We start from the raw sequence: 23651 nt of genomic DNA, 5'->3' as shown, positions 1-23651 counted from the left end.
CAATCACTAAGTAACATAAAAAAAACTACAAGCGTAGTGTTATTTTTCATTCTCACAATCCACGAACCAAAAATTTCCAATATGTCACATAATCTAACAAACACGAATCAAAAAACACACCCAATAAAACAATAGACACCGTCTCTGGATTTGTATGTTTACCTCTTAACTACCTAAACGTACCTCTTCATTGTGAATTATCAGATAAATAGCATATAATAGGAAAGTAATTGCGTTACAAAAATAAGCTAAACATCTACTCATTCTACTTTGAATGTGTGGTAGATATAACTGCAAGAATATTACATTATATTACATATTACATTATGTATAACAATATATACATTATAATCTTTTACCACTATGGTGATATTTGCTGGACCCCGGGCTTCTCAGCAGAGTGACACCTCACTGCTTCATCTCAATCTCTGACTCTGCATACACACGGCTGGGACTTCACGTGAGTTAAGTTTAGACTTTCTCCTCATATTAAGACTGTTTGAAAGTTTAAAAAATGTCGGCGTTTAACATTAATTGTAGTGTAAAATGTAACGCACCTTTCTATCGCTACACAAATAAAGCAACGAATGTAGTAGCTAGCATATATGTGGAAATGTAACGGGGGAGGGAGCAGCTAATTGAGCAACTCATGATCAGAAACGTCTATTAGTGTCGTCATCAGCTAAATAATACTTATAACCGTGTTGCATTTATGTCTGTTACTGTGTTTCTGGTGAGCTGTGTTATGTTTAGACTTTAAGCTCTCTGACTAGACTTTTCCCTCAATTTTTTAAATGTTTTCAGATATCCAAAAATGAGCAACTCCGAGGACCACAAAGCAACCACTACACCACACATAGTGAAAGAAGAGGTATGTCGCATTTTTAATATTTGTCCTTAATAACACTCGATGTCTACTGTCTGTAAATGTGCTAAGACTCAAAGCTCTAATTCATACTGACATGTTTATTAGCTCTATCTCTTTAATATGCAAAGTTGTTCTTTCATTTTAAAGCACAGCGATATGGTGCGTTTACAGCCTTTCATATAATCGTAGCTCAGAGTTTTCGCGCTACTCTTTGTGTTGCAGCTCTTGGCAGCAGGGAAATGGGTGAAGCTGGAGAAGACGACATACGTGGACCCTGCTGGGAACACTAGGTATTGTTCCATCTGTTATTGACATGACACTAAAATGAAGCAAGACCTCTTTTGTACTGTTTTCACCCCCCTTCACTGCTCTCGTCCACCAGAATCTGGGAAAGTGTGAAGAGGACGACAAGGCAAAGAGACACAGAAGCAGATGGTGAGTTTAGTTAGTTACTCAACCTGGCATTGATGGTTAGGAGAGAAGCAGAATGATTCTAACAAGAGTTTCCCTGCAGGTGTGGGAATCATCGCCCTGCTGAAACGGACACTGCACAAAGACTGCGTGGTGATGGTGAAGCAGTTTCGTCCTCCTCTGGGATGCTGCTCTTTGGAGTTTCCTGCAGGTAAGTCCTGAATTTCATCATAATTTTAACTGAAACTTCCTTTAATTTAATATCCAACTTTGCATGCTCCGCAGGTTTAATACTTAGTGTCAGATAAATCTTGTTTCTTCACATCAGAGCTGTTTGGACCTCTGCCATACCTTCAGGTGTCACTTTTTTTTTTTTTTTTTTAAATCTCTGCTGTGCTCAGGACTGATTGACGAGGGAGAGAACGCGGAGGCGGCTGCACTCAGGGAGCTGAAGGAAGAAACCGGCTATAAAGGAGAAGTAGTAGGGGTCACTCCAGGTAACAATACACAAATATGTACAATTGATTGCATTAGCTGTCTCTCCTGGCTGTATCTTATCTGTCTGGAGAGGTCCAGGGTGCAAAGTGAGAAGAAGTCTCATTGTTCTCTTGGTTAATGCAGTGACCTGTCTGGACCCCGGCCTGTCTAACTGCACCACCCAAATGGTCATGGTCAACATCAACGGAGATGACATGGAGAATATCAACCCGACACAACAGCTGGGTGAGAAGACACACAGTATTACACTCACTGGGCAAGAACATTTTTATATTCTTACCCTCAGAAGTGTAATCAGTCAAAGGGGACGTGACAGTTATGGAGATGGATGAGAGGATACATACATACATCAGGTGGTGTTACACTGTCAGGTGTTATAATTAACAGAGGATGTAGACCAGAATAAAGACCCCGAGGCAGCTGCCAGCACTGACAGAGCAACTGCTGAAGTTGCTGAACCGAAATATGCTCATTAACATCTCAATAAATTGGCAAGCTCGGATGATATGGTAAAATATTGTGCATTACATTTACTTTAGTAATATATTGATTGTTGGTTTCTGTATAATTTAAAATCCAAGTTGATAATTGTTTAGTTTAATTGAAACAAGTAAAGTAGTTGCTTAGTTTGGTAGAACTTGATTCATTGTTTTGTTGAGTCTTAAACAAAGTTTATTATTTCAGCTTTTCAAATGTGAATATTTTCTGGTTTCTTAAAATGTCTATGATGTTAAACTGAATATTTTTGGAGTTTGGACAAAACAACACATTTGAAGGCATCACCTTGAGCATTGGAAAACTTTTTTATAATTCACTTTTTTATTGTTTTTCAGTACAAACAACTTTATCACATAGGAAAATAAATGTACCATACAAGTGAAACAGCACAAAGACAAAAAAAGAAAAGAAATAAAGAATACATGTTTGAAACAGACCCTACCAATTAAAGTACAAAAAAAAAATAAATAAATGAATGAAAAATTAAATAAATAAAAGAAAAATAAGTCACAGGGTAAGCACTATCATCATCAAAATCAGCATACAGCATCATTACACCCCCCAATGCATATCACATTATCCTTATAAAACCTCGCTATTCACATAACATCTCATTCACAAGTGGCATAAACCCCCCATGGTCAGACATCATCACCAAGGAAATGACAACCAGGCCTCCCAGAAAAGAGATAAAGCACCAAAAGAGTAAGAGAGCCTTAATTGTAATATATTAATGTTATATCAGTTAATCATTCAATATTATGTTTAAGTAAGGGCCCCATACATTCCAGAATACCTCCAGTTTGTTGTCCAGTTTAAAAATGAGTTGTTCATAGTTTGCTATTTTAGTCATTTCTCCACACCATTCATTAAAAGGGATGACGTTTTTTGCCTTCCAGTGCCTAAGCTCTATCCTACAGCCAGTGATAAGGGCTAGTCTACACTATGAAACTTGTTGGCCTGTCAAACCTACCCCTTCAGGTATCATACCTAGTATGTAGAGTGCTGGGCTTTGCATCATTGCAGTATCAAGTACTCTGTTAAGGAAGAATATTCTATTGTTCCATAGATTCCTGGTCATTTGACAATCATATAACATGTGTTTAAATGTACCTTTGTCACTATCACATCTCCAACACAGGTCAGATTCCCGTAGTTTGAGTCTTGCCATCTTACATGGAGTCCAGTAGTGATTAATCTCATTTGTATTTCTCTAGATGTTTTATACCAGGAGCTCACAATTTCTCTGAATCCCTCATCAGTTATTTCTCTTTCTAAATCCTCCTCCCAGGCTCGTTTGAGGCCATTGAGTTTTGGTGAGAGAGATTGTCTCATAGTACTGTAAAATCTCGAAACCCCACCCTTCATCTGTTGTCTATTCTGTAATCTTTCCTGTATACTAGTTTGATGTATTAGGGGAAGTTTTTTGGGAAACTTTTTAACCATTTCCTGACATTTTCTGGACCAAACAACTAATCAGTTAATAAAAAATGACATTCATTGTTACTAAGTTGCAGGTGTAAAAACAAGTCTTGTTCCAGAAAGGCAGACTATCTCCATTATATCTCACATGAATCATACAACAGGTCTGTTCAGGATAATATCCTCTGTTAATCCACTCAACAACTGATATACTGTACAACATGTTCTCATCTAGTATCTGCTGATTCATTTCCTTGATCTGCTGAGGTCATTTTATCAAAACATTTTTTTGCCATCTCACATCTCGGTCATTGTGCTGCTCTGCTCTGATAACTGATAAAATAAAAAAGCTTTCCATTGAAACAGGGCAGAACAGGAAGCCTGAATCAATAGCAGACATAAAAACAGCAAAATCTTAGTGACAGAGAAATGGAAAAATGATAAGAATATGAAAATGTTCACGTCAGCTGTATTTTATGTTGAGAATATTTTCTGTATAAAAACAATGTTACCAACTCATCTTGTCCTCTTGTCTTCCACACAGGTGATGGAGGTGAGTTATGTTCTTGCACTTAAATGCACTTAAACGAATCTTCTTCTCATAACACAAACAATAACACACAGCTCTTCTCCTCTCCTCCCAGAATTTGTTGAAGTCATCCTTTTACCTCTGGACGAATTCCAGTTGAAAATAGACGGTGAGAGCTCACAGACACGGTCGATACACACAGAAAACAAAACATTTCCATCCGCCTGACTCCTCGGTCGCTTTCTTGTTTGATCTCCACAGAGCTGCTACGGAAAGAGAAAATCATGGTGGACGCTAAAGTGTACATCTTCGCCATGGGGATGGTGCAGGCGTTCTTCAAGCCGAGGGAGCTCCCAGTGCTCAAGCAGTGATGAGGGAGGGTTCAGGCTGCTGTCTTTTTCTGTAACACGGGGCTCCTGCACAGGACTGGAAGAATTGGAAATGGAGGATTTCCAAACTGTACAAACGGTTCGGAAAAACTGTCGCATTACGGTTTTAGACTTAATGTTACCCTGTATTTTTTAATTGTTTTTTGCTGTTGAGTGTAAATGCCATTTATCGAACAATATGGCAGCCAGAGAGAGAAAAACAGCTGTGTGTGTGTGTAAATGAAACTGAACAGCAAAAATCAAGAAATCGAGCCTTGGGTTTAGAAACCGAACCTATGAAGGAGCCTTGTTCATACTACAAATACTGGACCACTCTTTGCTCTCAGCATGGAGGTACTACTAACACCTCAAGGCTTGAAACATATTCTATCCAGGCATATATAATGTGGACACTGATAACTGCATCCACAATATTTGACACAGAATATGTTCCAGCCTCTGGTTTCACATGCCTTTACAAGTGACCAACAGTCATTTCCAGGTTTTTATGAGATTACCAGTAGAATAATGAGTTGCTATTTGTTTGTTGTAATTGTCATTTAGTGATAGTGATCGTAAAACATTCCTTAACATAACCTAACATACTGTTTTGCCAATTTAATAAAACTAAAGTCCAATTCTAAACACTTTTACTTTGAAAATCTGGCTCTAAGTGAAGAAGATCGTAAAGCCTGGCTGCGTTTATCTGCTGTATTCTTGTTCTCTTTGATGAATGTGTGTAGCAGCCGCAGTGGAGTTAACTAAACAGTTACATTAGTGTTTTTGTACTTCATTGATGAAGATAATAACTAATAATGAATGACCCACGGTGCAATTAACTGGACATTGAGGATGTACCTACCTTAGGAATTAAAAATGACTGACCAATAAATAAAAGTGATGTTACTGTTGCTCTTACCTGAATGTGTGCTTTTGTCTTTAAGTATCTTCCTCTACCCCACAAGGCATATGGCCGCCCACCTAGAGCCCGGTTCTGCCTGAAGTTTCTTCCTATTAAAGGGGAGTTTTTCCTTGCCGCTATCACCAAGTGCTGCTAATGTGGGAATATTGGGTCTATTTTAATTAAATTAAAGGGTACAGTCTAGACCTGCCCTATGTGAAAAGTACCTTGAGATGACTTGTGATTTGGTGATTTGACTGTATAAATTAAAAATCATTGACAGTTTTTTTTAGAGGTTACAATACAATAATGCCTCATACACTCTTTAGTACTCCTAATGCTATAGTCCTGTAAATAATACTACCTTTGTGGTGATACAGTATCATGAGGGCCCATTGCCCTCCTGTGGTTTCAGTGAGGAACTATATCAAGACAAACAATCATCAAATTCAGCAATATATCAGTAAATAAACACTATCTATCTATCTATCTATCTATCTATCTAGTGCTGTTTATCAGCCTTGCACCGCTCAACTTTAGTCAGTAGATGGCGACACTGCGCATTAACACTGCTTAGAATAGAATTCAAAGAAGACGCGCCAGCCAATCACGTGTCTTCTTCACCCACACAAAATTCCACAACGTTTATTTGTGTTTCTAAGTCTTGTCTCTATCCACCTGAACGGAAATATGCTCACGTTTAACACCGTTTAAATACTGTCAATGACGATAGACCGTTAGTGGACATTAAGTTATCCTGCACATTGAAATATTGGTGGTCGCAGTAATGTTAGCATACATTTAAACTGGCTGGTAACAGTTGTTTATCGTTAACTTTACCAACATAAACGTGAAGGTTCATTTGTTTTTCCAGCAAGTTAAACTAATGAGTAATGCAACGACTCCATGTGTGCTAACTTTCTAACTTGACCCTGGTTAACTTCAACTGAACTCATTACAAGTTACGTGGCTTTCGCACCAAAACACGGATGCACTGAATACGAAGATGGAGGTGGCTGCTAAAGGTAAAATAACAGTAAAGTTAAGGCTTGTAGTTAAGTATAATGCATGTGGGAGACAAATTGTTTTAAAATAGCTTCATGCTACGCTGCTTTTTATGCAATATGCAAGCTAAAGTTGCTCATTTCCGTGGATTTAAAGGGAGGATTTTTACTTTCGTTTTATACAGTACATGTTATTGGTCAGCATGCAACAGCCTTTCACACAACGTTTGGACCATAAACTTTATAAATATCCACAATGATAAGCTTTATAGTCCTGCAGGTGAGCTAATAAAGTCAAATGAGTTTTAACACACAGTTTAAGGTGCTAAACAGCAGCATGAAAACAATTTATCAACGTGATAAAGTCATTACACATACTCGTACACATTCATGCAAAACAAACAAACAAATACCAATAAAAAAGGGGGAGCTAACGTGTTAACTAACCACTATCATAAATACTAATGAAGTTCACACATTAAGGACTGAATAGAGGAAATACTGTATAGGTAGAATATGCTGACATGACATAATGTTGTGTGCTTTCCTAGGGAAGGCCAAGAGGAGGCATCTGAACGCAGAGGAGTGTGATGAACTGAGACGACAGGCAGAGGGAACATGCGCCCTCACCCTGCCCCAAACCATCAACCAGGGGCATGGCAGTCGTAACCCAAACCAGGGGCTTTACCCCAGGACTCCCACCAAGAGACGGAAGTGTGGTAATGTGCAATAAACCTTACACTGTCAAACACTTTGATAAGATAAGTTGTACTTATAAGATAAGGTGGCTGTGGCTCAGGAGGTAGAGTGATCGTCCACCAATTGAAAGTTTGACGGTTTGATCCAGTCCACATGTCAATTGGGCAAGATACTTAACCCCTGATTAGCAGGTTAACACCCTGTGTGATTGGGTGAATGAGACATGTAGTGTAAAAGTGCTTTGAGTGGTCTTAACAACTAGAAAAGCACTATATAAGTACAGTCCGTTTACGTACTCATCACTTGTTTCTCCACATGTGTACTTGAAAACATTTTTTGTCCAGTAAAAGAAGCTCGAAGTCATAAAATTGAATTCAGTAACTAAATCTAGTTTTCTTCTTGTCTTCTTACCAGCAGCATCTGCCTCAGGAAGTCCTGCAGGGAAGCAGAAGGGCATCCATGACTTCTTTTCAGTGACTGGAGTCATCCGTACTAGCCCGCAAAAATCCGCTCAGCCCTGCTCCTCAACCTGCACTAATGGACTCAATGGAGAAGTTTTTCCCAGAGGAAAATCAAATGCTGCGGAAGAGGAGGAGGATGATGACGATACCGATGATGATGTCAGCCTGTTAGCTGCTGTGATGCCTCCCGACCCTGAGGAGGAGGAGGAGGAGGAGGAGGAGGAGGAGGAAGAAGAAGAGATTGATGATTTCACTTTGTTAGCTGCTGAAAAAATGCTGAGACAGACTGAGACAGATAAGAAGGAGGTGGACTATTTGGAGGGGATGACGGCAGAGATGTTCGGGCACGATGACGAATTTGACAATCAAGAGGAAGTTGAGCCCCTCCCTGATGAGCACTTTGGGCTCCTGGGCAGCAGCAGAGTTTTGCTGCAGCCACAGGGCTGCATTGATGACCTTCCAGAGGAGGTGCTGAGGCAGGTACTGTGCCTCTTGCCTGCCAGGGACCTCTACCTTAACGTCAGCCGCGTCTGCCATCGCTGGAGTAACATCGTCAAGGATACCAAGGTTAAACACACCACAGAGTTCTATCAAGTTATATTAGCAGCAATGGCTGAGGGTAGTAAAAGGGATGTGTGCTTTTGTTGATGTGTGTGTGTGTGTGTGTGTGTGTTTTCTTTTGCAGTTCGTGCCCTTCAAGAAACAATACCATCGCTTCATGATGAGGGAGAAGTACACAGTGCTGGAGGTCTTCTCCTCCCTGACGAGCAGCGGCATAACAGACCCAGCACTTTCCCAGCAGGCCATACGAAATTTTGTTGTGTAAGTTAGCATTTTCATCTTAAAAAAAAACAACAACAACAACAAAGACAAGGAAAAACCTCTTTAGCAAAACCTCAGATGTAGCAAGCCAGTTGTAGAAAAACAAAGCTGGTTGCAGTTTGGATCAAATCTGAGGTTGTGGATGAATAGCAAGAGTTTGGAAAGGCTGGCACCTATTATTATTATTATTATTATTATTATTAAATGTTCACTGTGGTAATGATCCTGTCCATGTTGTGTTGTTCAGCGTAATGGCCCAGCATAAGGTGGGTGAGCGTGTGAGGCCAGATGACGTCCTGGAGTGTGTTAAGAAACATCGCCTTTACCCTCAGGCAGAAGCCTCCATCAGATTACGAATTCCGAAGGTCCCAGAGTGCATAAACCTAAGTGTTGAGGTTTGTTTCTCAATCATAGATACGCACAGACACACACACACACACACACACACACACACACACACACACACACACATAAAGATCACCTGATAATCATACAGTGTAAATGGGGTTTAAAAGTGGATGTTATTTTCAGCTTGAGTTAAGTTAAAATCCCCTTCCACTCAAAGACGTGTTCCTTCTTGCTCTCACAGGGTGAAGGTTCAAGCTTCACTGTACAGAATGATGTATATGCAGAGTCTGAAAGTGGAATGTTTCTGTGTGCTCATTGGAAATCAGATTTTAAGGGATAGGCTCCAATAAGCAGGATAACTTTTTTTTTTTTTGTAACAGTTAAACTTTAAATTAAATTAAATACATTTGCATATTTATAGATTCTGAATTTTTAGTGGGGGAGAAGGAGGATTTTAACAAGATAATTAAACTTTTTTAAAAAACTACAACTAATATCATAACATAACTTTGACACTTTTTTATATACGCCTTAAAACATGTCACAAAAAAACATGAGGAGAGCATGGTTCATTTCCATTTCTGTTTGATAATCTCATAGTGATGTCCTTCCAGATGTTTGTAGGATGCTGTCATCATTCTTTCACTGGACCGGTTGACAGTGTGTACATGACTTCTATAGAACTTTTAAGGTTTTCATATAGTGTATGTGTGACTCTTAGGGTCCCAACCCGTACGCGGCCATGGCTGTCATACTGATCCTATGCGAGAGTGTGGGTGACGTACAGGCCTTGGTGTCTCTGCTCTCCGGCTGTATGTCGTACACGGCCATCACAGAATACCTCAGCCACGTGGCCATGATGTTGCTCGCGATGAAGAGGGGCAAGGTTCAGATCAGTGAGAGGTGAGAGCTGCAAGTTTCATCTTCTTTATATTCACTCATCAGTCATCACGCTCGTCAGACTTCCCACAAGCCTATTTTCTTTTCCCGCCTCTTCAGGTTGCATTACAACATCTACTATGTGCTTCATTTGATGGAGAACGGGCCCTTTCCTGTCAGCTCCGAGGGCAGGTGAGGTTCAAATTTCCTGCTTTTGTAAACTGTTTTGGAGCCGCAACAAATATGTCATTAGTCAGGATTTCCTAAGTTCAACTTGTTGAAAGTTTGTAGAATAGCCAATAGATTTGTAGATAAACAGGGCTGAAGTTATATATGTCTGCAAAGGTTTAGAAATGTGTGTGAGGCATCTTTTTGTGTGTCTCTGCTAGCCGAACTCAGATTCAGCTCACCCAGGAGCAGCAGCAGATCCTCTGTCACGACATCGAGGAGGACCATGTGGTCAAAGTCATGGCTTTTGCAGGTATGGCAGCCAAAGTAAAAGACAAAAGAGTGTCTGTGTAAAGTTGAGTTTATGGGGCGCGCAGGTGGTCGAGTGGTTAGAGCGCATACCATATACGCAGCCGACCCATGTTCGAATCCCGATCGGAGGTCCTTTGCTGCATGTCACACACCCCTCTCTCTCCTACGTTTCCTGTCTATCTACTGATAAATAAAGGCGTCTATGCCAACAAAATCTACATTCTTTCTACCATGTCATGACAGACTTCTTCAGGGCGGTATGGCTGCTCTGAAGTTAATGAAACATAGATTTAACAAGTAGAAATAAACGTGTGTCTGAAAAGTTTGAAATGTTGAGTGTAGTGTTTCTATAAATGTTGATGGTCTGTGGTGAATTCATGTCTGAAAGGTTCCGTGCTGTCTCTCCACAGGTACGGGCAAGACGACCATGTTGGTGAAGTACGCAGAGCAGCGGCCGCACCTCCGCTTCCTCTACGTGGCCTTCAACAAGTCAGTGGCCGTCGAGGCGCAGCGCCGCTTCCCCCGCAACGTGCACTGCAAGACGGTCCACTCCTTGGCCTTCAAAGACGTCGGAAGGAGGTGAGAATCTATGTTGCAGCTAATCTTTCATGGTAAAACCGCATCATTTCTCATACCTCTGTGATCTCTGTCTGTGCAGGTATCAATCGCTTGGGAAGCTGACCCCTAACTTGAAGCCATTCGCCATCAACTCTGTCCTACCTAAAGGCCGCGGCGGCTTCAAGAAGGCTAAAGTCGTAGCCACAACCCTCAACACCTTCATGGCTTCAGCAGACGATACCATCAGCATTAGTCACGTCCCCACCAAAGACGTCATTGAATATGAAAAACCGGTACTGTATGAACAATAATGTATTTAACCCTAACCTTTAACTCATCAACTGAAACTTGTGGTTGTGGTTTTTTAACCCTCTTGTTGCTAAGCTGTCTCGTAAACTTCTGTTTTTAAATTCTAGTATTTTGTCCGTGACGCAGAGAACATCTGGAGCAAAATGAAGGAACTAGTCAAGACAGACAACGACGCCTTCTACTTGACCCACGATGGTACGGCTAACAGGAAATAGGTGAAATGAAAGGTCAGTAATTGTGTTCTATCAGAAGGAATGCCCCAGGAATTTAATGGGACTTTTCATTCCAGGTTACCTTAAGTTATGGCAGCTCCAAAAGCCCCGCCTATCAGACCAATTCGATGTCCTTTTCATCGACGAGGCTCAAGACTGTACTCCAGGTGTGTCATACAGATCTGTACCATTTTTTTCCCGGTAAAAAACATAATGACTGTGATTATTTTTGTTCAACTTTCTCTCTCTCCTCTTCTCTCAGCCATTATGGACGTCATGCTGTCTCAGCGATGTGGGAAAATCCTGGTCGGAGATCCCCACCAGCAGATCTACACCTTCAAAGGAGCCGTCAACGCCTTGCACATCGTCGACCACACGCACATCTACTACCTCACACAGGTACACATACACACACACACACACACACAAACAAACCTCTACTTCTTATTCCAAATAACAAAGCGGGGATTCTCCAAACCACAGCTTCCTCATACACTGAATATTGCATGACAGTATAATATGTGATTTTCTGAATTTACCAGATGGTTCACGGTTCTGTTATTTACCTTTTACTCACTTTTTCATTATATCCACATTACTGATGATTATTTATCAAAGATTTCATAGTGTAAATGTTTTGTGAAAGCATTGACAGTCATCTCTACAATATTGTTGTAATATCGATATCGAGGTATTTGATCTAAAATATCGTGATATTTGATTTTGTCCATATCGCCCAGCCCTAAAATATATGTTGTTTTCTAATTTAAAGTTAAAAAAGTCCTTCATTTAAGAAAGTGGATTGATCATATTGGGTTCTTAGATTGTTTCTGGTTGCTATGCCTCTAGTTGCTCCAAAGGTTTGTGTTGTTTATTTGTAGTCTCACTTCACGATGACCACATTCCCTGAGCACATGAGAAAAACTAGTTTGGAACTTCCCATGGACATTTTTCACATGTTTTGGTCTTGCATATTAGGCTGTGAGCACTCCCAGAATGTGTGAGTAATGTACATTACTCATATGCCGGATGTGCTGCTTGTGCTCCAACAACTAGCTTTCTATTTGGACATGGGGTCAGAAATGAGACCAAATTCTACACTGTGCTCCCCTTTCTAAGCGTAGAGTATATTAGATGAGCAGTTAAAGAGATACACAAAGGACAAACTTAAACACAGAGATTCCTTTTCTTCATTCTGTATACATTTCTCACAGTAATCGTAAAGGTTTCGCTTGTCTTTGTCCAGAGCTTCCGGTTCGGTGCCGAGATCGCCTTTGTCGGTGCCACCATCCTCAAAGTGTGCAAGAATGTTCAAAAGATTCTAGTAGGAGGGAAACAGAAAGGTAAATACTGCCATATTCTACCATAAGGTTCATTAAAAAAGGCATGGATTTTCTTCCTTGGAAATGAATGTTACATCATTATTTCGTTGATTTGTCTTCGTGTGCAACAGGCAGTGTGTCTGATGAGACTGCAGACCAGGTTAAAACAGCTTTGAGGGCGGGTGTGAGTCGTCGCCCGGGGAAGACGGCCGTCTTATCGAGGACCAACGCCAGCATGTTCACTGAAGCAGTTGAGCTGACCGATGTCAACCCAAACTGCCGCATCCACTACGTAGGAGTGAGTGTGTACACGCACTGACGCGCACACACACACACACACATACACACACACACACACACACACACACACACACACACACACATACAAGGGTTGCACACTCTCTGTGATAAACAATTCCATATGCATCTAGATACACAGGTTACGATTCGATATCCTTTTTATTATAGACGGTTTGATCCGATTCAACACAGTGTAAGAACGATATGATTCGATTCTACGGTTAATATTTGTTGTAGATGTTTTATAAACTAAAGAAGCCAATTCTATAAAGGTGACAGTGCAATATTTTCTTTTCAAATATGTAAAAGACCACATATCCTCAAGCATTGTGGCTTTATGGCACTGGCAACAAAAAAGCAGAACAACAAAATCACATGTCAAGGTCCTTATTTTTAGACATGGACCAAAAAAAAGGTCTGGCTGAGTCATTGGATGGGAACTCCAGAGGTAAAAGTAGCAGAGAATAGTCACAACAAAGTGCAACATTTCAGCCTGAGCAGCCTGATAGATAACAAAGGTGCAATATTATCACCTCCATCTCTGAGGCTGATGCTGTCGTTCTTCACCTCCTCCATTTTCCGTGTTGTAACTTGTTTATCACTCATGGTAATATCAGCTAGGCAGCTACAGAGTTTCGTGGACAGCTTCAGCTCTCACCGATTCCAAGTCTCGCAAAACCCGATCCATGACTCTACAATCGATTCATCTAGGACTTCATGGCTAATTCGTATCGATTGAGGAGGCTGCTACCGACGCAGCCGTATCTCTCACTTGTTGAACCGATTATCCGGTCGCATCTGTTTATCGTTCACAAGTTCACAACCCTAACACACACACACACACATCTGGAAAGAAGGAGTAGCAAGCATATTTTACATTCAACCACTGCTGTTCTTTTTTTCTTTTTCTTTTTTTTAAGTGAGAAAATGTGTCAAGTTAAAGGAAAAGTACGGTGTCCCGGAGTGGCCATCGACAAAAATCCATTCAGTATCCTGTTATTAGAATCAGAATCTCTTTATTATCCGAGTACATTTTAAATAGCAGGACTTTATACTCTGCATCCTATCCTTCTCCATCCTATTTAAATTATGCTATTTTCCTATTCTGACTATTTAGGAACATTCTGACACATGATACTTGAAGCAGGCTGTTCTTTTGTATTGGCTGTCTATACAGTATACACTTACCCCATGTGCCATAAATGAACCATTAAGTTATGTATTAAAATGTGACATTAATATATACTTTTTTTTGCCTCTGTTTGGCCACTTCAGGACTCCACTTCATTTTAAAGGCAGGAGAAGGCATTTAAAGTTCAGGAGGAAATGTTTAATCTTTTCTAAATGTGCACATTGATCAATAAGGGTTCAACTTTTTCCCTACAGGGTGTCAAAGGTATTGGCCTTGACAGGATCCTGGACATTTGGAAGCTGATGCAAGGAGCACACTATCAAATAAGATGTGAGATTCCTATAAATGCACAAATCTAGCTTGTGATGTATGTGTTTAACCCTCCTGTTGTTATCAGTTCATAATTGACCCAGGGATAACAGGCGTGATTATGTGCCACCATTAAAACATTTGAAAACAGTATAATGACTGAACTTTGACATATACCATACCAGTCTGTGATAATCCATCAACATATCTCTTCTAACACAGAACTGGGTCATAATTTAAACCGTATGCTTTTATAAACAGTCAAACTTAGACCAGGAGGGCAAAAGTGACAAGAGAGTTAAAAAAAATAAAACAACAACAACAACAAAAGACCATTTGACATTTGTTGCTGAATTTCCTCCGCTGCAGCCATCAAGGATCCACTTATCCGCTCCTTCGCAAAAAAAAAAGAGCATCGCTTCGAGGCCCTGAAGACGTACGCAGAGCAGACAGAGGATCACGAGCTGGAGGGCAAACTCCTCACCGTGGAAAGATACAGAGGTCGCATCCCACACCTGGTGACGTGCCTGGAAAAATGCTTCGAAAATGACATGTACAAAGCAGGTATGCACACACACACCCACACACACACCCACACACAGACACACACACACACCTATAGCTGTATAGTGTTTACTTCATGTGGTATTTCAAATTAAATGTATTCACATAACCTTTAAAGGAAATGGTTTGTATTAGGGTGGTTGGCTTCCTTTTAAAACCCAAATGACACATTCAGTTTCAAGGGAAATGACATTATCATGTCACAATCTGACCACCTCATGCCTGGTTCCGGTTCATTTTCTAAAAAAGAGATAAGCACGAGATGGTGAATTAGACTAACTATAACTTTGGCGTGCTGATAGACTCAGATCTGACTTTCAGCAGTCATGTCAAATCAATCACTAAAACAGCCTTTTATCAGCTTAAGGACATATCCAGAGTCCAGAGTGAAGGGTTTTATGTGTCAAACAGACCAGGAGAAGTTGATTCATGCTTTCATCTCAAGTAGACTCGACTACTGTAACGGTCTTCTGACTGGACTCCCACAAAAAAGCATTAAACAGCTGCAGCTCATTCAGAACGCTGCAGCTCGAGTTTGAACCAGAACAAAGAGATCAGAGCACATTACTCCAGTTCTAAAGTCTTTACACTGACTAACCCTAATCCTGGTCTACAAATCACTGAATGGTTTAGGTCCAGAATACATGAATGACATGTTAGTAGAATATAAACCCAGTAGAGCTCTGAGATCTACTGACTCAGGTCAGATAGTTGAGCCCAGAGTTCAAACTAAACATGATGAAGCAGCTTTTACACAACTGGAACAAACTACCAGCAGAACTGTGAACACTTTTAAATCCAGGTTAAAAACATTTCTCTTCTCCTGTGTTTATGATTGAGCTCTTTTAAAGAACTTTACATTTGAATCTTTCATTTTGCACTCTATGTCCTTTTAATGATTTTAAAGCAAATCATTATTTTATGCTGCAATCTTATATTTAATGCTCTATTCTAGTATTGTATTTCTCTCTTTCTAGTGTTCTGTACTTTGTTTTTATTATAAGGGGGGGGGGGGGTTGCCACTGTGTATGAAATGTGCTAAATAAATAAAACTGCCTTGCCTACAAAAGTAAAATAAATGAACTGGCTTCCTTCTGCTTTCTGTTTCTTTCTATTAATATGAGCAAGCCTTCCGGTTTCATTTCCTACTGTTTTCCAGTTTGGTCTGTTTCTCTCTGTTATATTCTATATATTTTAAATCAAGGCAAGGCAAGGCAGTTTTATTTATAAAGCGCATTTCATACACAATGGCAACTTAATGTGCTTTACATAAAACAGAAAAACATGTAATTTGAGAAATTTAAAACATAAAATTACCCCCCCCCCCCCCCATAATAAAAACAAAGTACAGAAAAATAGAAAGACATAAATAAAATGATTGCAGCATAAAATAATAAATTAGCTTTAAAATCATTAAAAGGACATAGAGTGCAAATGAAAGATTAAAATGTAAAGTGCTTTAGAAGAGCTCAATCGTAAGCACAGGAGAGGAGAAATGTTTTTAACCTGGATTTAAAAGTGTTCACTGTTGGGGCTGATTTCAGTTCTGCTGGTAGTTTGTTCCAGTTGTGTGCAGCATAACAGCTAAAAGCTGCTTCACCATGTTTAGTTTGAACTCTGGGCTCAACTATCTGACCTGAGTCAGTAGATCTCAGAGCTCTACTGGGTTTATATTCTACTAACATGTCATTCATGTATTCTGGATGAACTTTAAAATCTATTCTATAGCTGACTGGGAGCCAGTGTAAAGACTTGAGAACTGGAGTAATGTGCTCTGATCTCTTTGTTCTGGTTAAAACTCGAGCTGCAGCTGTTTAATGCTTTTTCATCAAATCAAATCACACTATTTTATTAATTAATTAATTTGTTTGAATTGTGTAATCTCTTGGGTTTTAGTAGTTTTTCTTATTTTCCATTAACATGTCCCTCTTGTCAATGCTCACTGCCAAAATAAAGACTTCATCCTGGGAACGGTTCACAAGGCAAAAGGTCTTGAGTTCGACACTGTGATGGTCTCCGATGACTTTGCCAAGATCCCGTCCCCCAAGCATGAGCTGCACCACCATCCCGCCTTCGCATTCGGTGCGTTTGATTGGACAAAACTGTCTTTTAATAGCTTTTTTTTAACTTATATTTGACCTTTTTTTTTTTTAGGTAGAGCTTCTTATGGTAACCTCTGCCTGTATACCTAGTGTATATACATACGCCTTCTGGTCCATTGGTTCTTGAGTAGCTAGCTTAGAATGCAAAATGCTGCAAAATGTTGAATATTTTTACTGTTGATAGTTCCTCTGGGAAACATGTTTAGTTCTTATTTTTCTTTTTCTTTCCTTCTTAGATAAATTTGAAGACGATGAGTGGAACTTACTGTACGTGGCAGTAACTCGTGCCAGGAGCTCGCTCATCATCACCAAGAACATCCACCATATTCTCACAGTAGCTGGGGTAAGGACACGATCACACACACACACACACACACACACACACACACACACACGCACAAACACTTCATTGACCCTAAATGCCTCTGTTTTTACATTGATACCTACACATGATCACAACATAAACAGTCGGTATCCTGTGTCCTTTTTAAAAATGACTGCCTCCTTCTTTCTGGTTTTCCATCTGACACCTTTTTGCATGTAGCTGCGGTCCTGAAAGTCCCTTATCTTGCATATTTATACCAGCCTGTACAGTGACTCTTTATCAGCATTAATTCCATTAACGCTGAGGAGTTTCATTTCCTGCACTCTGAACCACTAAACTTGAAATCTGAGTCTGTACCATGTAAGTAGCTGTGGTTGCTTAACTTCAAATTTTTATGTGGTGTCAAGTGTTTTAAGTATTTTAAGTGCTTTAAGTACTTCGAATGGAATTCCTGCACAATCACTGATAGGTCAGTCCTATGGGAATGACAGACAGGAAATCTTACACTTGGGCAATCTTGCAGTATTATAGGATTACAGAGATTGCTTATAATTTACATTTGATACATTGTGGCCCAGCTGTTGTGGAATTCTGACTTTTTATAAATGAGGACAGAAGAAAAACCAAAAGAGCAAAAAGCTGACCATGGACTATTACGGTATGGTAGCCTCGAAGCCTGAATCAGCAGTTTCCTGGACAGTTTTCCCACCAGGCCATCATGATTTTGTGCAATTGACCCTGACAACCTTTAGCCTGCCTGATGTAGATCACACAGACATAAGCACTTCTGTTTATATATACATACACACATTTATACTTATAAGGCAAGGCAAGGCAAGGCAGTTTTCTTTATATAGCGCATTTCATACACAATGGCAACTCAATGTGCTTTACATAAAACAAAAAAACATGTAATTTGAGAAATATTAAAACATACAATTAACCCCCCCCCCCTCCCCCCAATAATAAAAACAAAGTACAGAAAAATAGAAAGACATAAATAAAATGCTAGAATAGAGCATTAAATATAAGATTGCAGCATAAAATAATAAATTAGCTTTAAATAAGCAGGACACACGCACACTCCCGTCTTAGACTTTCACTCTCATACTTATGTCATGAGATGAAACAAATAACTTATTGATGAACTGAGATTAGCAGGATACGACACATATTTTACATATAATTAAAAAACAAGAAAGAAAAACCGAAACAAACAAATAAAAACTCCAACAGATACAGAAACATATGCAAGACAGAGAGAGTGTGATTCAGCAGCACACGGTGAAAGCAAGCATATATTAAGTGGAGCACGTAGGAATGCCGGGACCAGCCTCAGCACTTCCTTCTACACCTCCTCGCAGGACTTAGACCACACTTTCAACTTTACAGTCGGATCCATCACAAGAACCATATATATATTACACAACATCTGACCTGCAAAATTAGCTTAAGTCACAAAAGCCGCCAAATTAACCAAAAACTTAAGCCAATACATTAACTTAAAATAAAACAAGACAAAACCAACTAAAGGTGTGCCACCAAAAAAGTGAGAATCCAGTGCTTGAAGGCAAGAGAGTGGGGAGGCCCAAATAACTTAAACTTGAAAGTGTTTTGCTTAGAACAGTTTATTGAGGCGAATGTCTGGAAAAGATTTTATATAAAAATGACTCAATTGAGAGGTTTTTATTTGCTATTGTTCTACAGCTAACACAAAGTACAGCTGTCAAAATTCCAATCCAGCCAACATCTGACTTGAAACATTTATAGGGAGCGCCTTGGTAGCTGTCCGTGGTTCGATTCTGGCAAGGGACCTATGCTGCAGCCCCCCCCCCCAAAAAAAAAACCCATTTATAGACCTCATGCTGGGATTAGAAGACAAGTCAGGAGATCAAAATCAAAAGAGATCAAAAATCACAAAAACCTTTCATGGCAACCAACAAACATCTGGCAGTGTTTGCTGTGTGTGCTGTTCTCCTCTAGGCAGGTTATTTAAAACTCTAACTTCTTCTAACAATTCTGAAGAAAAGGCCCAACTCAATACTGTGAGTCATACATGGATTTGAAATGGAAGTGGATAAAAATGAACCACACGGAACAAGCTGGTATGTTGGTGAGCAATCCATTGGTTAACCACTCATATATTGTATTTGAGGTTTTGTTTTAGAAGACATGCAGGTTTCCTCACCAAGTACAACAGTTTAGCTTATTTAGTTTATTTTATTAGGATCTCCATTATCAATTGCAATAGCTACTCTTCCTGGGGTCCACAAAGAATAACAAAAAGAGTTAGAAAACCCCCACAACATTATACCAAAATGCAATACAAAAAAAAAGATGAAAGAAAATGAAAACGTGCAAGAAAGTAACAACATTCAAAGCATACAGGAGAACACACTATAATCAGTTCAGCATGAAATACGTCTGGCAGACATGACGCATCATATTAATCCATAAATCAACAGTATGTTCAATCATGCATCTCACATCACTGGTAATGAACATGCATTAACATGCTTTCTCAGGGCAAAAATGTTCACACCTTTTACTAGCCTGAGGAAGGAATTCAGTTACATCAACACATGTATGAACTACTGTGAGCTATGTGCTACAATTTTATACTAAATGTAATACTGTCCAGAAGGATGAGACATGTTAGAGGATCTTAATATTAATATATCTTAATAGTTTGCTTATAGTATGCTACTTAAGAAGGACCTTTGTCCATGTTAGTTAAAGGTACAGTATGTAGAATTGTAAAGTAATGTACATGTATTGATTTTTTTTTTTGCCAATGAGTGATCAGGTACAAAGTAAAAAGTGAGTGACTTCAGGGCATTCCTGTTTAAATGTTTGACTGGGATCTCAGAAATTTCAAACTTCCAAGTAATGATGGAACAAACTATATGACATATGACATATTTTATCATTGCTACTACTGTAAGTATCTAAACTGTCAGCATGTATGTGTTTTGGCCTGCAGGCAGTGTATATGTTGGGTAAACACTGTGCAGAGCATTATACAGTAGAAAGCGTTCTTTGTCACACCCACCTCATCCTGCTGCAGAGAAACCAGACTTAATGTAGCATGAGCAATAACACAGTAATATGCTTGTGGTGTATTGTTCCGCAGGAAGTGATCCTCAAGCACTTTCTGCAACAGAGTCAACTTGACCTGATATCAAACACACAGACTCACTATTGTCTTCAATTTCCTCCCAAAGACAGAAATAAATGCATATGGATATAGAAATATATTCTGCATTTTTTTGATTTGATTTTAAAAGAGGCTGGCTCAACTGTTACTTTATATGTTATAAACCTGCTGTTATCTTCAGGAATACTTCCTGAAGTCAGAGATGCCCAGCACCCTGGTGAAGGTGGACACGCCTCTCCCATGCTCCATCGGAAACTGTCCCAACTGCATCACACCAGGCTCGTCTTTCATCATGTGCAGGAAAAAGCTGAAATATGTAAGAATACTTTATCTTTAGGCCTGTCACAATAACTATCGACTTATTGTACAATAACGTAATTACCAACACTATCATGTCTAAACATGGACTTATTGTATGATACATGAACATGACCTCTGTCATTTTTTGACCTCAATATTGCCATACTTCACATTAGCAGCTAAGAGGCTATTCATGTCCCATTCCTCACTGTGTACGTCCTGAGTGCAGGCTGCTGAAGCGAGCAGCGCTGCTTATCAATCTCAATCAATCAATCTTTATTTGTATAGCGCCAAATCACAACAAAGTTATCTCAAGGCACTTTACACATAGAGCAGGTTCTAAACCGAACTCTTCAGGTTTTAACTTTAAAGAGACCCAACATTCCCACATGAGCAACAGTGGCGAGAAAAAACTCCCTTTTAACAGGAAGAACCCTCAGGCAGAACCAGACTCAGAAGTGGGCGGACATCTGCCTCGACCGGTTGGGGTATATAGAATTAAAGTTAAACACCTCCCAGCCCCTAATGGCAGTCTGTGATTTTACAGAAGCACCCACTCTCTAATCCCAGCCCCTGCCCCCCTTGCATTATTATACTATTACATTATCATATCAGTGGTATAAAATGATTTTAAATGACGCAATTATTTCTGGCACAATATATCATCCAACAAATACTAGTTATTGTGACAAGCCTATTTACTGTTCCCTCAGTAGTAAAAACTGCAGATCTTGTCATTAACATAGAAGACTGTGATTAAAAAAAAAACAACTAAAAATCAAACAGAATATTTGTATTAGTTGTAAGTGTTCCTCTCTTGCCTGTGTCTAGACTGATGGTGAGTCTGCTAGCGGCCCGCTGTGCGAGAGGTGTGTGTGGACACGCATCGGACCAATGGCCTTCCTCATGACAGACGACGTGCTATCGATGGCAGCAATACCAGAACGATTTGAGATGCCGCTTGGGCCACACCACGTGATGCTCCTGGGACTCCTCTGATGCTGCTTGACTTGAAGATCCGAAAATAAAACCCATTCCATAATAAGCCTTACTTCATGTTTCTGTCAAGTAATAGCTGAGCAGGACATGAGCAGCCAGGAACGACGTTACCTAAAGACACTGAAACGGACCACAAACTGTTTTTTTAATGTTGAAAATGTTTTGTAACAGATGATTGCTCAATGATTACCGACCCGTGTTTTCCAGTTTTAATTTATTTGTATTTTTCTCTACAAGCACCTTGTTGTAATATAAAAACGAGATGCCTTTTTAAAAAGCATCAACAGCTCTGTGTGAACAATGTGTGCTGTATTGCTGTATACAAAAAGCTTGCCTGTAAAATATTCAAACACTAAAGAAAAGCAGACTTGCTACTTTTACTTGAAACCAGTGTCCTTCTTCTGAGCCTCTTTCTTTTTTATACATATCTGATATCTTTTATATACCACCAAAAGATATATAACAGGTGTGTATGATAAGAGGAAATGATTAACAAGGTAAAGGTCACTTTTTATTTCATGATTACATAAATATAGCTGTTACTGATTAAGCAAAAGTCTTGTGATAATGGAAGAAAAATATAAGTTTGGAGTAGTTTAGCATTCACAATACTCTTCTTTTTAAGGTCCACTGAGGATTTTACTGTTCATTCTCTTGCTGCCAAACAGCTGCTAACAATCAGCTGACTTGAAAACAATCGACTGCCTGAAACATTTTTTAGACAAGTTTGAAACAAAAAGCCATTCAGCACATCTGCCAAACATGATTAAGACATATTACATACACATACGTATCGGAAACAGGAATTTAACTTTTTTTAGTATTTCTTTTTTGGGCTTTTTGCCTTTAATGGACAGGGAATAGACAGGAAACAGGAAGCAGAGAGGGGGGCAATGACACGCAGGATAGGACTGCTCGGTACAGGATTCGAACCGGAGTCACCTGCAGTGAGGACTACAGCCTCAACACATGTGGCGGGTGCTCCTCCCACTGAGCTAAACTCCGCCAATCCTTCAGTTCTTATAATCTTGATTTGTATATTGTTAGAAAAGGTGTGTAAACTAACAGAAAATGATCTAACAAAGCTCATCACAATCACATTACATTTACAACAGGGATGTCAAACTCATTTTAGTCCAAGAGCCACATACAGCTCAGTCTGATCTCCAGTGGGCCAGTAAAGTCATTTCATAATAATAACCTGTAAATGGGAAATATCTGTGAAGCAGCATTTTACATAAAGTATGTTACTCACAGTTTAACCTGCTCTTGAAGCCTGGAGTTAATATCAGATGTTAAATCCTAAACAGTTGCCAGATTCACAATATCATTCAAGTGCTTTAGTGTGAGCCTGGGACACAGTTTTGTTCTATTGATGCTCATCACAGAAAAATACTAATGAGATGCATCCAAGCCCATTGTTACAAATTTGCCATTCAAATCTGGGTTAATCAGGGGGATCAAACGTATGAGATATGAGAACAGTGGCTTAAAAGCGACACCAATTATTGTGTCTAAAAGGAAAAGATATAGGTACTGTAATTATGGAGTTTCACGACAAGAGGGAGTTTATGTTTTATCTTTGTCTCTCCCGGTCAGCAGAAGTCTATATGTGATTGTGTTCCAATGAAGATAGGAGCGGATGATTTACAATGCTGCTATATGTCTATGTCTGCAGGTAAATCACAGTAAAACAGCATACAACTCAAAGTGCACTGTGATTCATTCAAGTGTGCTACACAGGTCATATGTTCCTCCACCTCTGATTTACATTTGCAATATTCCACTTTCTTAGGAGGACCGTTCCCAAATCACATCACTGAGATTTTACTGCATTCTTTTCAACCCCTTACTGCCAAACAGCTGCTAGTAAT

At 39.5% G+C, this 23651-nt stretch overlaps 2 protein-coding genes across 4 annotated transcripts; both read left to right on the top strand.

Moving 5' to 3' along the window:
• The first annotated feature begins 428 nt into the window (after positions 1 to 428).
• Positions 429 to 5512, top strand: nudt5 (nudix (nucleoside diphosphate linked moiety X)-type motif 5). Its single transcript, XM_053314056.1, has 10 exons — positions 429 to 460; positions 805 to 871; positions 1091 to 1158; positions 1251 to 1303; positions 1383 to 1490; positions 1681 to 1776; positions 1901 to 2002; positions 4242 to 4250; positions 4342 to 4395; positions 4488 to 5512. The coding sequence occupies exons 2-10, from the start codon at positions 815 to 817 to the stop codon at positions 4595 to 4597; spliced, it is 657 nt and encodes a 218-aa protein (XP_053170031.1). The 5' UTR covers positions 429 to 460; positions 805 to 814; the 3' UTR covers positions 4598 to 5512.
• A 672-nt stretch (positions 5513 to 6184) lies between these two features.
• fbxo18 (F-box DNA helicase 1) lies at positions 6185 to 22158 on the top strand. Of its 3 annotated transcripts, none has more exons than XM_053344216.1 (21): positions 6185 to 6520; positions 7051 to 7213; positions 7616 to 8226; positions 8345 to 8481; positions 8729 to 8876; positions 9551 to 9732; positions 9829 to 9900; positions 10098 to 10189; positions 10599 to 10767; positions 10847 to 11039; positions 11163 to 11250; positions 11345 to 11434; positions 11530 to 11666; positions 12514 to 12610; positions 12721 to 12887; positions 14276 to 14351; positions 14700 to 14894; positions 16851 to 16976; positions 17233 to 17339; positions 20660 to 20794; positions 21610 to 22158. In XM_053344216.1, the coding sequence occupies exons 2-21, from the start codon at positions 7156 to 7158 to the stop codon at positions 21775 to 21777; spliced, it is 3048 nt and encodes a 1015-aa protein (XP_053200191.1). In that variant the 5' UTR covers positions 6185 to 6520; positions 7051 to 7155; the 3' UTR covers positions 21778 to 22158. The 3 variants fall into 3 exon arrangements, with proteins under 3 accessions (XP_053200191.1, XP_053200190.1, XP_053200189.1); XM_053344215.1 differs by having other exon boundaries at positions 7051 to 7218; XM_053344214.1 differs by having other exon boundaries at positions 7051 to 7218; positions 7613 to 8226.
• Positions 22159 to 23651: the final 1493 nt, after the last annotated feature.

This window comes from Scomber japonicus, chromosome 23 (genome assembly GCF_027409825.1).
Source record: "Scomber japonicus isolate fScoJap1 chromosome 23, fScoJap1.pri, whole genome shotgun sequence".
Taxonomy (NCBI): domain Eukaryota; kingdom Metazoa; phylum Chordata; class Actinopteri; order Scombriformes; family Scombridae; genus Scomber; species Scomber japonicus.
Note: the sequence above shows the minus strand (reverse complement) of the source record. Positions and strands in the feature narration are given on the sequence as shown.

What these genes read in the sequence shown, in the direction of transcription:
- nudt5 (XM_053314056.1), top strand. Translation starts at nt 815, where the DNA reads ATGAGCAACTCCGAGGACCACAAAGCAACCACTACACCACACATAGTG. An exon ending in CACACATAGTGAAAGAAGAG is followed by an intron (nt 872 to 1,090) that starts GTATGTCGCATT and finishes TTTGTGTTGCAG; the next exon opens with CTCTTGGCAGCAGGGAAATG. An exon ending in GACCCTGCTGGGAACACTAG is followed by an intron (nt 1,159 to 1,250) that starts GTATTGTTCCAT and finishes CTCGTCCACCAG; the next exon opens with AATCTGGGAAAGTGTGAAGA.
- fbxo18 (XM_053344214.1), top strand. An exon ending in ACATCGTCAAGGATACCAAG is followed by an intron (nt 8,227 to 8,344) that starts GTTAAACACACC and finishes TTTCTTTTGCAG; the next exon opens with TTCGTGCCCTTCAAGAAACA. An exon ending in AGCACACTATCAAATAAGAT is followed by an intron (nt 14,352 to 14,699) that starts GTGAGATTCCTA and finishes CCTCCGCTGCAG; the next exon opens with CCATCAAGGATCCACTTATC.